Source organism: Macrotis lagotis, chromosome 1 (assembly GCF_037893015.1).
Source record: "Macrotis lagotis isolate mMagLag1 chromosome 1, bilby.v1.9.chrom.fasta, whole genome shotgun sequence".
Taxonomy (NCBI): Eukaryota; Metazoa; Chordata; class Mammalia; order Peramelemorphia; family Peramelidae; genus Macrotis; species Macrotis lagotis.
In genome coordinates, this window is record NC_133658.1 from 902,446,728 (window position 1) to 902,463,283 (window position 16,556).

The 16,556-nt window shown below is 43.0% G+C and overlaps 2 protein-coding genes across 11 annotated transcripts in view; one reads left to right on the forward strand and one right to left on the reverse strand.

Annotated features, from left to right (window-relative positions):
* Positions 1–16,556, forward strand: part of LOC141509505 (uncharacterized) — a 65,700-nt gene that overhangs the window by 1,359 nt on the left and 47,785 nt on the right. For 7 of the 9 annotated variants that reach the window (XM_074219115.1, XM_074219113.1, XM_074219109.1 and 4 more), the window contains exon 2: positions 458–588. In XM_074219115.1, coding sequence (XP_074075216.1) covers positions 458–588 — 131 coding nt within the window. Of the gene's footprint in view, positions 1–457; positions 589–2,089; positions 2,248–2,823; positions 2,948–10,853; positions 16,362–16,556 lie in introns of those variants that run through there. The other 2 variants (XR_012474658.1, XM_074219117.1) reach the window with 2 other exon arrangements.
* LOC141509502 (cytochrome P450 2F3-like) lies at positions 6,795–15,534 on the reverse strand. Of its 2 annotated transcripts, none has more exons than XM_074219107.1 (10): positions 15,474–15,534; positions 15,016–15,227; positions 13,888–14,050; positions 13,258–13,407; positions 12,745–12,905; positions 11,997–12,173; positions 11,705–11,846; positions 8,784–8,971; positions 8,392–8,533; positions 6,795–7,083 (listed from the first exon to the last, which is right to left on the reverse strand). In XM_074219107.1, the coding sequence occupies exons 1-10, from the start codon at positions 15,517–15,519 to the stop codon at positions 6,902–6,904; spliced, it is 1,563 nt and encodes a 520-aa protein (XP_074075208.1). In that variant the 5' UTR covers positions 15,520–15,534; the 3' UTR covers positions 6,795–6,901. The 2 variants fall into 2 exon arrangements, with proteins under 2 accessions (XP_074075208.1, XP_074075207.1); XM_074219106.1 differs by lacking the exon at positions 15,474–15,534 and adding an exon at positions 15,337–15,467.

Here is a 16,556-nt window from a genome sequence, read left to right on the forward strand (position 1 = left end):
CACTTCCTCCTCCCTCCAGGCCTATTGCTTTATGCAGTTCAGCCTCTGAAACCCGAGATGCCAGTCTCTGGGACCCCCAACCCTCAACCCTCAGGCTCTGGGACATTAGATGAGTCTCCTATCTCGGTTCTTGTTTCCCCTTTCCTCCCACCCCTTGAACCACCGGTGTCTGGGGCTCCCAGTTTGCTTCCACCCTGGCCTCTGGGATCCTGCCTTGTTAAACTCCTCCTTTCCCCACTCCGGAAGGACCTGGATGTCCTGACCTCTTAGCAATAGCATTTAAGTCTCCTAAAAGTCAGGGAGACAGAAAAGAAGATGGCATTTGATTGGAATCCCAGTTTCTGTCCAGATGGGACCCAGCCTCACAGGGTCCTAGGCCTTCATCCCTTTGACACCCATGTCTAAGACCCAGAAATGCAGCATGACAGGAGTTTAATCCAATGATCTCATTTTACAGTCGAGTAAAACAAGATCCAAAGAAGGAAGGAGATGTGCCGAGGCCAGGAGCGGCAAAACCAGGGATACCATGGCAAAAATGCTCCAAGACTTGGATATTTGCCTCTACTTCTTCTCTGTATATGACCCTGGGTAAGTTCTTTCAACTACCTGGGCCTCAGTTTCTCCAGGGAGGAGGAGATTGGATTCTAAATGACTTCAAAGGTTTTAGGATTTTGCCTTATCTGTTTAGTCCCTTAGTTTTTTTGGCCCCTCCCCTCTGAGTTCCAGGATGGCTTGACCTTGACCCCTCTATGTGACTCTGTCTCTGTTTCTCCAATCCTTAGGGCTCCCTCTGTTCCAGGGAACTTTGCTATTGGGACACCCCAGCATCTTGGTCTCCTAGCCCCCAGCCCTGAGCACTGAATGCAGCCCTACCTCCTCTCACTCCAAGAATCATTAGTCCAACTTGGTCCACCTGAGCAGTAGCAATTTCCCAAATATCGGTGAGACTTGCCCCAGGATCCCTGCGATCTCTGGCCTGGAAGGTCAGAGTTAAGGACAAGAAACGGAGTAAGAGAAGTGGCAGCATTTTAAGAGCTGAATCCCCAAGTGTGTGTGTCCTATGCTGCCTGTCCTGTCTTATAAAGCCTTTCCCTGCCTAGCCCCCTTGCAAGTAGACACTGGAGTCTGGAGGTGGGGGAGCCCAGCCCTCAGTCCCTGATGGCTCCCTTTGACCAGTACAGGTGTCCTGCCTTGGTCCCTGGTTCTGGACTTGATCTCTGGCAGATAACCAGTTAGAGTTAGGAAGAGGGTTAGATGAGGGAGGTCTGGAATTAATCTCTCTCTCTCTCTCTTTTAATGGAGACCCCTGGCCTATGGAAGGACAGCTGCAATGAGGAGCTGTTTCTCCTGCTTACTCCTCCATTGGATCCTTGACTCCTGGAATTAGGGGAGGCTGGAAAAATCAGGGAGAAGTCAAATGACAGTTTTTCCTCTATGATCTCTCTTTTTCTAGAACTATCAGACTTATCTAAATCAGTCTTATTTTCTGGGAAAGAGAGGTAAAGAGAAGGCAGGAACTCAATTAGGGTGACCCAGGAGTCAGGGCAGGGACCCAGACTCCCAGGCCAGAGGGTTCTCATGGACTTGGTTTTGTTTTTTTGTTTTGAGGTTATGGGGAGAAGTGACTGAGTTTCTGAGATCGAATTTGAACTCGGGTTCTCCTGACTCTATCCCCGAAGGTTCTTGACTATCTCCTCTCAACCCCACCCCTCTGTTTCTGCAACTCTATCACTCTTTATCTGCCTCTTCACAGAGATGTCTCTCCCAACACTTCTATCTGCTTCTCATATTTTTGTTTCTGTTTCTTTGCTCCAAAAACCAGTTTTTGAATCTCTTTCTTTACCAGCATCTCCCTCTCTCTAAGCTTTTGACTTTACACATTTCTTGGTTTCTCAGGAGGTAACAGTTCATCCTTGCCCAGTCTGGCCATATCCAAAAATGTATGTCTCTTTTTTTGCATTTCAACTTTTTTCGCATTTCACCTTCAGTGCTCATTTTATCATTGATTTATCAGTTTCAAAGTTGTTTTTCTCTATAATTGTATAAATTATTCTCCTAATTCTGACCACTGCTCTATATCATTTCATAGAGAATTTTCCAGTTTCCCTCTGACGTTTTGCCAATTCTCATGGTACTGTTGTAGAGTGAGGTGGCACAGTGGATGGACTGTTGGATCTGAAGTCAGAAAGAATCATCTTTATTAAGTGTCTGGCCTCAGACACTTAATAGTTGTATGACCCTAGCTAGGTAAGTCACCTAACCTTTTGGCCTCTGTAATTTGTCTCAAACATAGTGATGTCATTTTGGTCTTCTTTGACAACAAAGGTCAAGAACCAGAGCCATATGGCCTCAGTTCCTCATTTATAAAATGGGCTGGAGCAAGAAATGGCAAGCCATTCTAATATCTTTGCAAATGGAGTCATGAAGAGTCAATCACAACAAACATGGCAGAATAGAAATATTACATTTATTTGCTTAGCTACTACCTAGTAGATGGATTCCTCCCTAATTTCCATGTATGGGTTAGTATGAAAAGATCTGCTCTCAATAATTTAGTACATATACGTCTTTTCTCTTTTTCTTGGATCTCTTTGGCCAAAGACCTAGTAATGGTATAACTGAGTCAAAAGTTAATAACTTTTGGGGGTTATAGCTCCTGAGAGCATCAAGAATTTAAGAAAAAAGATTTTGTTCTTTTTTTTAAAGTTTGAGCACTGTTCTTTTTTGCTTTATTTTTGCTTTAAATTGTCTGTTTCTACTGATAACTTTTGATTGGATATGACATTCTTTTCTGAATATATTCCTCTTTTCTCTCGCACCCAGTGAGCCCTCTATTGAACAAAAGTTAAAAAGGAGTTGGCAAAACTAGCTAACATATGGGCTGTGTCTGACAGTGCTGAAATACTCCACACCCGACGTTCACCACCCCTGATGTGAAAGGAGACAGGTACATTTTTTTCTTGCCAAATAACAGTCCTAGGTTACTCCCACAATTTACCTTCTCCATTTTTATTTTAAACAAAGCTAGAGGATGTCACACTATCCTACTGACTGGGTCCACCATGAATTTATGTTTTAAATAGGCCTAATATATTAGGAAGAATCCCTTGAAGCTCTCACTATTTTACATTATAATCATGTAAAATATGGTAACTTGTTCCAGCCCAAAGACTATATGCAGTATGAATTTAAATCATGTAACCTCTGCATGAGGATTCATTAGAGACCAGCTGTATTTAAACTTAACTAGACCCAACTGCAGCAAAAGGAAATCCTTCTGCTCCTGCCTATTGTTTCTCTATCGCTCTCATCACAATGGCTTTTACATGCCTTTTCTCCCTTCAAGTCTCCCAAACATCCCCTTTCCCCTACCTCTCTCTCTTAAATGAGAACTTTTTATTTTATTTAGAAAACTGAGACCATTCACAGGGAGCTCTATGTTCTATTCTCTTTATTTCACAACTCTGTGACATCATCTCTTATTCTCTTCTCCTTTCCCTTAGTTTCCAACAAAGAAGTGGCCTTTCTCCTTGGCAAGGTAATGCCTCTACATATATCCTAAATCCCAGTTCCTCCCACCTTTCGGATAGATCACCCTCACAATCATTCCTCACTTCTATTGATTTCTTTCTCACTGCCTTTAAAGTTGCACAAGTCTCGCCCATCCTTAATTCCTCCTATTAGACACTACCATCCCCTCAAAAGAGCTGACTATATACTCTCTATACTTGTTGCTTACTCTTCCCCTTCTCTTGCTCCTCTACAGTATGACTTTCAGTCTTATCATTCAAGTGAAGCTCATCTTTCCAAAGTTACCAATGACTTGATCCCTTTTTAAAAATAATTGATTCTTTTGAATGAGTGAAAATCTACATTTTCTTCCATCACCTCTGCTCTCAGTGAAAAAAATAAAGAAATAAAACTCTTGGAACATATATGCATAATCAAGCGAAACAAAAACTGCATTGATCTTATTCAAATATCTGTTCTCTCTGTCTCCTCTCTCTCTCTCTCTCTCTCTCTCTCTCTCTCTCTCTCCTCAATCCATCACCTTTTCATCAGGAGGTAGGTAGCATACTTCATCATTCCCAAAGTCAGCTAGGTAGCCTAGTGGAAACTAGAATGAATATGGAATCAAGAAGATCTAATTTAGTCTTGGTCATTTACTAGCTGTAGGACCTTATGCAAATCACTTCATTACTGTCAGCCTCAGTTTCCTCAGCTGTTAAATGAAGATAATAATGGCACATACTTTTTAAAGGTTATTATGAGGTTAAACTATAAGAATATATAAACTCTAAGAATATCTGCAAACTTTAAGAAACTAAATGAATGCTAGCTCATTATCATTACTATTTTGAAATTGTGTTGGGTGATCATGTGCATTAGAACTTTGAAGTCTTTCTTGAATGAATATCTAGTTCAGGGCATCATTAACTTTTGACTAGACTATTTCTATCTTCTTCCCCTTCTCTTCTTTTTTTTTTTTTGGTTTTTTTTTTTTTGCAAGGCAAATGGGTTAAGTGGCTTGCCCAAGGCCACACAGCTAGGTAAGTATTAAGTGTTTGAGACAGGATTTGAACCCAGGTACTCCTGACTCCAGGGCCGGTGTTTTATCCACTATGCCACCTAGCCGCCCCCCCCTTCTCTTCTAAAACTTATGCTTATAAGAACTTTTAAAGTAATTTTCCTACTCAGATAACACTGGGAGCTCCTTATTACCTACAGAATCAAACACAAAATCCTCTTTTTGTCGTTTAAACCTCTTGGTGACCTTGGCCCCCTTCCTACCTTCCTGACTTCATCACACATAACTTCCTTTCACATACCCTAGAGTCCAGTCAGTTTGGCCTTCTCTTTCCTTTCTCGCACATTCTCTTTATCCTTGTTTTTGCGCTGGCTGTTTCTAAGCCTGGAATGTTTACCGACCCAACCCAGTCTCTTGGACTCTTTCCCAATGATGGTTCAACATCAAATGCAGAGGATCACACAGAACCAGTTGTTTTTAATAGAAACATCCACAAACTCTTGGGGAAAAGGTAACTCACAAGGCATCCATTATACTTATATGTTCACAAATGTCCATATTTTGGTATTAATGTGGCTTCTGTGTCTTTGACAAGTTTTGGGTTTGGGCCAAGTAGCAATGGGATTTCTGTGAAAAAGAGAACATTTTAGTGAACTTTTTAGTGGTATATTTTGAAGTTGCTTCCCAAAATGGTTAGACCAGTTCATATTCCATTAGCAGGGTATTAGTGTGCCTCCTCCCCAACTCCCCAGTGTTGAGTATTCCCATATTTTTTCATCTTTGTATATTTTCTGGGTGTCAGGCAAAACCTTTCAGAATAGTTTTGTCTTATAAGTGATTAAGTGCAATCTTTCATATGGTCATTAATTGTTTTCAGTTCTCCTGAGAATTGTTTGTGTAGACCCCCCTTTTTTCTTTTTTCTTTATTCTTTTCTTTTCTTTTTCCAATTACATGCAAAGGTAGTTTTCAACATTCATCCATTTGTAAATATATGAGTTTCACATTTTTCTATCACCTTCCCTTCCCTCCACCCTTCCCATGGCACTGAACAATCTAGTAAAAGTTGTACATAGAAAATTATGTTTAACATATTTCCATATTAGTCTTGTGATAAAAGAGGAATTAGAACTTTGGGGGGGAATCATGAAAAAGAAAACATAAAAGAAAATCTAAAAAGTGAATATAGTATGCTTTGCTCTGCATTCAGACTCCATAGGTTTTTCTTGGTATGTGGATGGCATTTTCCATAGAAGGTCTCTCAAGATTGTCCCGAGAGGTGCTGCCCCCATCATGGTTGATGTTATTGCTAACATGTGAACATGTTATTGTTAACATGTTCTCCTGGCTCTGCTCACTTTACTCAGAATCAGTTCATGCAAATCTTACCAGACTTTTCTGAAGCCCTGTCCCTCTTCATTTCTTACAGAAAAATAGTACTCCATCACATTCATATGCCCCTACTTGTTTAGCCCAATTGATAGACATTCCCTCAATGTCCAATTCTTTGCCACTATAAAAAGAGCTGCTATAAATAGCTTTGTATATGTGGGTCTTCCCCCCCCCCCCTTTTTATGTTCTCTTTGGGATATAGACCTAGTAGTAGTATTGCTGGATTAAAGTGTATCTGCAGACCTTTTGATCACACCCCTTGAGGATCTTAGGTATTTGTGTTCATTTTCTATATAACCAACCATTTTGGGGGGGGGGGCTAAAAATCCAGTCCTTGTATATCTTGATTTCTCTGTAGTGCTTGATGCTGCTGATTCCTCCCCTCTCCTCCTGTCTTAATGCTCTAACCTTGCCATCTTTCTCTGCTGTGATGTGAGAAATGATTCAATTGGACCTTTACTCTATTCCAATCAATTTTAATCAATTTAATATGATGCCACAGGGATAATGATGATCAGTTCTGTGTATTAGGCCCCAGAGCTGGGAGCTGCAGATTGTAAGTTTACTTGCTTAATTAGAGAAGACTTCCACACTTGTTTTTCCTTTTCATGGCAGCCAAGCCCAGCATGATGGAAGGGACTCAACTGCATGGAAAGTCTCCCAACTTATTTTTGTAGCTCCGGACAACTCTCTCTTGTCCAACATGAGTTGACCATCTTAAGATCATCTAATGCCCACTGAGTCAGTAGAGATGCCCCAGTCTTTGTCTTTTGGGTACCCTTGAGATTGCATAAAGCTTGCTTCAGAATTGTGTGTTCTGCTGCTTCTTTCCCCCATCATTCCCTGCTACCCACTCCTCCCTCCTTCCCATCCTCAATGAGTAAACCATTCTTTGCTCAAACTCTGGAGTTTATTGGATAAAAGACTTAAGCATTGGCAAGGAGAGGGAGTTGTGTGTGGCAGATCCCACCTTGGGCAGGGGCTTAGCGAATCTTCAGACGGAGCTCATAGGGTGGGGACACATTGCCCAGACCTGTGGACTTGGGGGAGAGGTCAATCTCCTCAGGTCTCTTCACAGTGCACAGGGTGAAACTCTGCAAGATGGTGGTGAGGAAAAGGAAGATCTCCATACGAGCCAGGCCTGCCCCGAGGCAGATGCGCTTTCCTGTGGGCACCAGGCAGAGTCTCTCAGTGGCACAGCCTGCCTGGCTCTTCTTTAGAATCCCTCCCCATCCTATTTCCCAGAATCTTCATCCTCTTGTTCTCCAATTAACCTTTACACTCCCTCTCTATTTTGTCTGCTATCTGCCCACTCTGTGCCTGAGGGCAAAGCAAGTCACTTTGTGGGTCTTCTTCATCAGCCCAATGAAAGGGGTCAAATTGAATATTTGTGGAACCTGGGTTTTTAGTCAAGTCTGTAGTATTTTGTATGAGTCTCTCTTAATTGAGGGAGAATGCTGATGCAATGATATGTGCTGTGTCAGGGGAAGAATAGGTTCAAGAGGCTTGAAGAGGAGAAGGTCCTTCATGCTCTCTTGGAGACAGAACTCACATCCCTCCAGATTTCTAGAACTGGAGACCAGCTCCACAGTGAAAGCAAGCTCCCCAAGTGGTCCTTGACATTGGGGAATTTCCCCTTGTATGAGATCAGGGCATCCTTCTCTTGGTTTGAGCTGTCAGTCCATAAATATTACTTAATTCTCCACTCTACTAAGATCTGTAAGCTAAATTATCTTGCTCTCAGTGGGAGCACTGTGTATATTCTCTGGTTTGGTCTGATCTATTAGTCTTTAGTTTCCGTTTGCAACTTTGCTATATAAATGGAGTTGCATTATTTGCAATGGTCTTTTATGTAACTAACATTTGGTGGGAAGAAACTAAACTGGCAAATGAAAACTGAATACAAACTGCCCCCTTTGAGGAACTGTGACTAAGAAAGTGTTTTTGTTCTGAATTTATGTGCTCTTAAACAGGCAATATTTAAGGAGGTAGATAGATTCAATTCTGGTCTAGAATTCTCCCAGAATGGAGGAAAATACTTCTGTTTCTAGATATGCTTTGGGGTTTATCTGCCCTTTCCCTTGCATCTATGTATCCATAGCTCTCCTTGAAACTTGGGCCATACTTTTAGATATTCAAATGGCTATCTATTAGGTCCAAATGTGGGCAATTCACAACTTACATTTAAATTCTCTTCCCCCTTTGATGATTATAATAGGTTGTATCTATAAAACACTTTGAATCTTTTAAAACATTTTCTCAAAACATTTCTATGAGCTGATATAAATATTAGAGGAGGAAACTGAAGTTTTAGTTGTCTGAGATCACATATTTAGATTATTCTGTGACTCCCTTGTCCCTTTTTCTAGAAATCATCTTCTTCTTTGTCTGGTTCTTTGCGTTCTCCCCCAATCCCCTTTGTCCCTCTCCCACCACTACTGTCACCTTTACCCACTTCAACCCTTGTTCTTACCTAGAGCAAAAGGCATGAATGCATCATTGTTTTGGAAGGCCCCCTTATCATCCAAGAAGTTCTCTGGGTTGAAGTTTTCTGGGTCCTTGAAATGGGTTGGATCCCGGTGTGCAGAGATCAATAAAGGAAGGATGGTGGTACCCTGTGGGCAGGGTGTAGATATTGTAAGCCCCAGTAGATCCAGACTAGTTTGGGGCATCAGGTGCAAGAAGACATGCCCATTTAGAGTGGGTGGAGGTTGGGGATTGTTTGAATCAGAGCATACAGCCATGACCCAACTATTAAGATGGGGACTGGTCTGGGATCCCAGGATGCCATATTGCCAACTCAGCCTCTCTCCTGCCACCCTGCTTCTTCCCTTCCATATATAGATATATGCTTGAGATGGGCACCTTGAGCAGGAAGTGGCCACGAAAGTGGGTGTCCTGGGTGAGAATGTGAGGAAGACCCATAGGCAACACACTGATGAACCGTTGGATCTCATGGATGACGGCATTCGTGTAGGGTAGATGGTCTCTGTCCTGTAGGCTGGGGGACCGTTCTCGACCCACCACGGTGTCGATCTCCTCCTGGATCTTCTCTGAAAAGTGGAGAGAGAGAAGGAGGAAGGAAGCCCTCTGTGGTCTCTGTTTCCACCATTATGTCATGAAAATTAGAGATGGAATGAGCCCCAATTCCACCCCTCCTTTTAAATGTAGAGGAGCTTCAAAGCCTGGATGGGTTTTGCTGTTACATAAACAAAGGATACTCAAGGAATGTGGCTAGACCATAGGGAAGCAACAACCTGGTTCCTCTGGCTTGGTTTTCTTTCTGAACCTTTCACTCTCCCACTCCTCTACATAAGGAAAAGGAGGAGGAAAGGGAACAAGAAATGTGCTAAACACTTTTTACAAATATTATATCATTTGATCCTCACAACAGTCCTGGGAAATTGGTTCCCTATTATTAGCTCCATTTTACAGTTGAGGAAATTGAGGTAGATAGAGGTCAAGGGATCTGCCCAGGACCATAAATCCAGTAAATATCTAAGATCAGAGTTGATCTCAGGTCTTCTGACTTCAAATCCAGCTCTCTATTCAAGGAGGCCTTTAGCTACTTTGAAAGAGCAAAGGAGTTTTGGAATTGAGAAAATGGGAGATGTTAGAGCCCAAGAGCCTTATTGAGTTTTCTTATTTCCATTTTATCTAAGAAACTTATTGGAATATAAAAGAATGAGAACCATTTCTTAATAAATAAACATCAAAATATAGGAATAGTCAGTTTTTAATGATAATGAATCATATGAAAAATGCTCCAAAATATCTAGCAATTAGAGAAGTCCAGTTATTCGGAAGTTCAAGTTTGTCCTTTTCCAATTGGTAAAGATAATAAAAACCCAAAATGACAAATGCTGAAGGGCTGTGGGAAAACAGATACATTGATACGCTGTTAGTGGAACGATGAATTGAATTCACTGATTTGAGATTTCCATTCTGGAAAACAATTTGGAACTATGCCCCCAAATCACAAAGCTAGGCATACTCTTTGACCTAGCAATACTTCAATTAGCCAAATATCTCAAGGAGAGGAAAGAGAAGAAAAAGTAGGTAGGAAAGAACTGGGAACTTATGGAAAACCCATCGTTTGAGGAGTTGCTAAGCAAATTTTGGTATATGAGCATAATGGACTATTATTTATTATGTCATAATATATCATGGAGTGTTTCAGTGAAACCTGGGAAAAATTATGGGAACTGATGCAAGGGAAAATGAAGAGTCAGAAGAACAGTTTATATAATGTTGCATATTATAAAGGAAAACTATTTTGAAAGACTTGATTTCCACAATGACTAACTATAATGCAGAGGACTGAAGATGAAGTGCGTTTGCCACATCTTGACACAGAAGTTCGGGATTTTAAAATGCAGATGGAGGGATATATTTTTGGACATGGCCAATGAAGGAATTTGCTTTACTTGTTCATACACACATATCTTTCTATCTATTCTATGAAGCTTCTTCTTTTCTTTTTTGTTCAGTTCAGATGAGAAGAGGGAAGGAGAGAGAAAAAAGTGCTTTGTCATTAATTTTTTAAATTAAAAAAAAAGGATTGTAGTAGAAAAAACTTCAAGACTTTGAACCAAACAATATTGGTAGCTCTTATTCCTATAATGAGGAGTTAGCACCTGACCTGAGAACTCCTGTTATAACTGGAAGCAGAGAATAGCTCCCCAATATCCTGGATTCTGCCAGTAGGACTCCTAAGAGTGGCTAGTGGCAGCCATGGACCAGGGAAGCAATGGAGGAAGAGATCACATTTCTATGATGCTTTACATCTATAAATAAATTTGATCCTCACTATAACCCTAGGAAAAAAATATTATTATCCTATTTGGAGGAATTGAGACAACCCAGAGTTTAAGTCGCTTGCTCAGATAGTAAGTATCTGAGGTCACATTTTTACTCAGGTCTTCCTGCCTCCAGGGCTCACCCTCTATTCACTGAACCACCTAGATGAGAGATGCAGTGCTGAGCAGCATCCCTTCAAAGACATCAGACAGCAACACCCAAAGCAGCTAGGAATCCAACCAAGGCTACATGGCTAGAAGAGGTTGCACAAGACACCAGTCTGGAGTAGTCCTGACAGAAGCCCATGGATGACTATCAAAAAGTCCTCAGCAGCCCTGTAGCCCAGATTGAGGAATTGACCTTCTGTGGGTAACTTAACCAGGTCTTCCCTAGCTACACATTCCAAGTGTGTTCAATTTTTCTCCTGATGGGGTGGATATTTTTAGAATAATGTGCCTTTAGTGTGAGGAAAAATTTGTTTTATTGCTACCTTTCTTATGTAATTTCATCAATTTCACCTGTTATAAAGTAAATCTGTCCTCTATATAGTAAAAGTAAATACATTGATGGGGGTTCTGATGTATTTGAATGGATACAGACACATAAAATATTTTAAGCCTGGGTCAATCTTGTCTGGGAGTTTCACCGTGTGGGTGGTGGGGTGCTTCTGGGCATCATACAGATGGCAGAACTGAGACCCATGGGGTTAAAGTGCTGCAGTGGTGTAGGTTAGGTGGTCTCATGCTTTGGCATGGGGACTCTTGCCTATAAGAGTAAATATTTCTTCCTAGACCTTCTTTGAGAAAGGTGAAGGAAGAAGAGGAAAATACTTTGAGGGAATCCCCTTTTTTCCTATTCTCATGGTTCCCAGACTATAACAATGCGATTTAGAAGGAACCCTAGAGACCATTCAGATCAATCCCCTTGTTTTTCAAATGGTCAAACTGAGACTCAGCAGTATGAAGTGGAAAACCAAGGTTACTTACCTGTCACATGAAGATATTTGAGTAAGATCAGGAGTCCATAATGGATGGTGGTGCTTGTGGTCTCAGTGCCACCAAAAAAGAGGTTATGGGTTGTCATCACCAGTGTCTCCTTGTAGAAGTGGCTCCTGGGGTCCTTCTTCTCCTAAAGCAGGATCAATAGGGCCATGGCTTATGGGAGAGGTAGTTATCTGGTGGAGGATCTGGGCCTTTTAACATTTTTTGTTGGATATTTCGGGTATTCGTAGGATCTTTAGGGGTGATGGTAAGGAAGATATGGGGAAGGGAATCAAACCTTTTCCATCTGGTCCAGGAAAAAGTCAATGAAATTTTGGGGCTCTCCAGGCTGTCTGTTCTCCTCATGTTTCTTGATCTCCTCAGAAATGAAAACCTGTAACTTGTTGAAGTTACTGAAGATGCGATGGTGGGGACCAGGGATCCAGTCCAAGAAGGAGGGGAAAATATTGTACATCTGTATATTAGGATAGAAACAAGAAAGGAAGAGGGTGTGTGTGTGTGTGTGTGTGTGTGTGTGTGTGTGTGTCTTTAGGAAGCCCCATCTTCCATGAGAGCTCCTCCTTCCATCCTTGTTGTATAGTACAGTCAAGTCATTTCAGAGGCTTCATAGCATGGTGGAGAGAGTTCTGGACTTGGAGTCAGGAAGACCTGGGTTTGAATTCACACTAGATACTTACTGGTTACATGACCCAGGGCATGAACTCTTATATTCTCATCTTTCTTTCTCCTACCTCCCACCCCCTCCAAGGGTTCTCCTCTTTTTTTTTTTTTTTTGCAAGGCAGTGGGGTTAAGTGACTTGCCCCCTCAATACACAGCTAGGTAATTGTTGAATGTCTAAGGCCAGAAGGGACTCTCTGGATGTCTTGATGCTTGGATTGTTCCTTTGTGTCACCCCCTCTGTCTCTTTCTGCCACTCTCACCCTCCAGCCAAGGTCTCTTTTATTTGGGCTACTCATTATAGTCTTAGGTTTTCAGGACAGTCTGAGTGGGAATAGTAGGGGACTGAGATCCAGCGATGGCTCACCTGACCCCACTGGCTACTCAAGATCTGGAAGTTGTCATTCAGCAAATTCAGTAGGATCCGGAAGTTTGGGTCATCATAAGCATATCGTTCCCCAAATACTACAGAGCAGATGACGTTGGCCACCGCATTGCGAATGTGGTAGAGGGGGTTAAATGGGGCTCCTGGGGGAAGGCAATGAGAGGCAGTCAGGTCCATTTGCGGCACTTCCCATATTCCCTCTCCCTGCTCTCCCACACCAAATCTGCCAACTCTTGACCTTCTCATGCTTCACTTTCCTTGATGCTCTCTTTGCTTTTCATATTCCTAGGTCTCTCTTCCCATTTCTCTGTATCTCTGCCCTCTGTTTCTATATCCTCTGTATTTTGGCATGTGTCCAGTCTCTCTCTCTCTCTCTCTCTCTCTCTCTCTCTCTCTCTCTCTCTCTCTCAATGTCTCTCTTTGCCCCGACCCCCGCCATCCCTGCCCTTCTGTTTTTCTCTTTCCCTCTCTGTTCCTGGGGTCTCAGGCCTGGACCTCTGGTGAGGTTGAGCTCCTGGATGAGGGCGGCTGCCTCCTCTTGGATTCGCTCAGCAATGCTCCGGGTCCCTATCCCCAGTTTTTTCAGTGATCCCACAGTAAAGGTTCGGAGTGTGTGCCAAAGGTGCCCATTGGAGAATACAATTCCTGTACCAGGGAGAGAGGGAGCAAGAGAGGAGGAGACATAAGGAGCAGAGAAAGGGGGACAGAGACATAGAAGTCAGGGAGAGCCAAAGTGGGCAGGGGGACAGAGACATTGGAGATGCATGTAGGATACAGAGAGTCATGGGGAAGGAGATAGTAAGGCAGATCCAAGGGGTTGCAGAGATATTGAGGGGAGTGAATAGAGAATGTCTGGAGGACAGAGGTAGAGGGGACAGTGACGATGGGGAGGGAATCAGGAGGGTAGAGATAGGCTGGATAGAGAGGTGGACTTGTACATGGAAAAGAGAGTGGAGACATGAAGAGTAGGAGAGCATCCCTGAGAGACAGAGGCAACCAGAGAGAAGGGAAAGGGGGAGATGAGAGTCCTGAAGAGCCAAGGGAGACAGTGAGATTCAGGGAGAGATGAAGACGTGAGAACAGGGTTTAGCATGAAAGAAGCTCTGTATCCTTCCCCCTCCTCACCTTTGCCTTGGGTGCAGCGGTCAAAAGAGGCCATGCCACCTCGACCACTGAAGGTGTCTGCCTGCAGAAGCAGAGCTTCCCTGAGAGCACTGGCTCCACTCAGCACCACGAATGGCTGTGGGCCCAAGTGCACCGTGAACACAGTTCCAAAGCGTTGACTCAGCTGCAGGAGTGACAGGGACCCGGATCAGACCACCAGAGGCCAACCTGAGGGCCCTTGGCTTCCCTGCGCCCAGTCCCCACAGCACATCTGGAATCACATTCCTCTTATTTGGTTTTTTTTTTTAGGTTTTTGCAAGGCAAATGGGGTTAAGTGGCTTGCCCAAGGCCACACAACTAGGTAATTATTAAGTGTCTGAGACCGGATTTGAACCCAGGTACTCCTGACTCCAAGGCCAGTGCTTTATCCACTGTGCCACCTAGCCACCCCTATTTGGTTTTTTCTTGGCAGAGATGCTGGATTGGTTTGCATTTCCTTCTCCAACTCATTTTTACAGATGAAGAAACTGAGGTAAAAAAGTGAAGTGACTTGCCCAGCTAGGAACATATTAGTAAGTGTCTGAGGTCAGATCAAACCCAGAAAAATGAAAGTTGAGGTCTTTACCTTCCACTTCAGGACTCCATGGTCAAGGTACCCTAATCTCTAGGTGTCCCAAGCCCCCAGATTAGACCTTGATTCTCCTCACTTCTCAGAAGCACCTCAGGTCCTGAGCCAGTAAAGTCTGGGTCTTATAGCTCCCCTAACTCAGTTTCTGGGTGTCCCAAGCGCCTAGACTAGTCCTTGATTCTGCCCACCTCTCGGAAGCCGCCCATGTCCTGAGATATTGAAGTCTGGATCTTCCAGCTTCCCCATCCCAGTCCCCTGGACCCTGATTCATCATGGCTCTCTCCAGCTCTATTCCCTGGGGGTTACCATGTTTTGAATTGCCAGTTTCTGCCCCAACTTGGATCTAGATTTCCCCTTAAAATCTAGGACCCCTTATAATCTCTTCTTCTCTCTGTGGCTTTCAGTGTCTGCCTCTCCTCCCCCTAACTGGGATCCATCTTTTCAGATGGATCTATTTTCATATTCCCGTTACTTGGAGTTCCCTGCTATCTGGTTCTTGCCTTCCCAGTGCTACCTCTTACCTCCATGAGTCTTCTGTCTAAACTGGAAGGGCCCAGTTGGAGCAGGTTTCCAAGCACTGGGAGAGGTGTAGGGCCAGGAGGCAGCTGGTTCTGAGAGCCCTTGGAACCTCTGCTGTGAAGGACCACAACCAGGAGCAGGAGACATGGCAGCAGGAGGAGCAGCATTGCAAGACCGAGTCCACAGGTGTGTGTCAGAAAGAAGCAGCCTAACCCTGTTTAAGAAGACTTTGATTTGTTTCAAATTACATTTTTTTTCAATCAGCAAAATCTGTCTTCTTTCCTTCCCACTCCCAATCTAGGAATTTTTGAAGAAAAACGAACCCTGTTACAGAAACATAGAAAAAAGCAATCAATCAAGGCAAATTTCCACCCTGACCATGCTCCAAAACAATATTTGTCTTTTTCTGTACTCTGGTCTTTATAGAGATCAGAATTCCTCCCTGTCTTTGTCTCCTCACTTTCTCTTTCCCCCTCCTCCTCCTCTATCTCCTCCTCCTCCTCCATCTCCTCCTCCTCTTCTTTCTTCTCCTCCCCCACTTCTTTTCTCCCTCTCCCCACCCTCTCTAGCTCTCTCTTTTTCTCTCTCTCTATCCTCTCTCTCTGTCCCTCCCTATCTCTCTGTCTCTCCATATACTATATAGAATATAAAGCATATCTGAATACTTCATAGACATTCTCCCAGCTTTCTTTGAAACTATCTCTTTCATTATTTTAGAATAGCACTTCATACCATAACTTGTTCTTCCACTTCCCAATTTGTGAGTTCCCCTCAGATTCTCATTTTTTGCCACCTCAAAAGATCTATAAATAACTTTGTACATCTTTAGATTTTGTTTTTCTTAAGATGAATCCCTCCCTTGATCACATCTGTTCTCCACTTGCCCTGTTGAACAAAATGTATTTCTGTACACAGCTGAATGTATACATATGTGGATGTGTGTGTGTGTGTGTGTGTGTGTGTGTGTGTGTGTGTGTGAAAGGGAGAGAAGTAGAAGAAGAGAGAAACAGAGAGAAGGGAAGAAGCAGAAAAAGGGAAGATAGAAAGTGGGAGAGAGGAGAGAGAAAGAGAGTGGGAAAAGGGAGAAAGAAGGGAAAGTAACAGAGAGGGAAAGAGAAAAAAGGAAAAGAAGACAAGAGAAAAGAAATAGAGTGGGAGAGAGAGGAGAGGAAAGAGAAAAAGAGGAAGAAAGAGAAACAGAAGAGAACAGAAGAGGCAGGGGGTAGAAAGAAATAGAGAAGAAAGAAGAGTGAAGACAAGAGGGAAGGAGGAAGGGAGAGAAAAATAGAAGAAAAAAGGAGAAGAAGAGAGGTAGGTAGGAAGTGGGAGAGACAGAGACAGGGACAGGGACAGGGACAGGGACAGAGAGAGAGAGAGAGAGAGAGAGAGAGAGAGAGAGAGAGAGAGAGAATCCAAAAGAAGTGATCAGTCTCCTAGGCAGTAGAGAGGAGGCTGTGAAGGATGAGGACTAAAAACAAAAAACCTCAAATTTAACAATGATGAGATTGTGGATACTTTGAGGAAAATGATTTCAGCAGACTGA

Coding starts and splice junctions, on each gene's coding strand:
- LOC141509502 (XM_074219107.1), bottom strand. CDS start 15,519: ATGGAGGAGGAGGAGGAGATAGAGGAGGAGGAGGGGGAAAGAGAAA. Junction 14,051..15,015: donor TAGACAGAAGACTCATGGAG/GTAAGAGGTAGC, acceptor TCACTCCTGCAG/CTGAGTCAACGCTTTGGAAC. Junction 12,174..12,744: donor TGAGTAGCCAGTGGGGTCAG/GTGAGCCATCGC, acceptor CCTAATATACAG/ATGTACAATATTTTCCCCTC.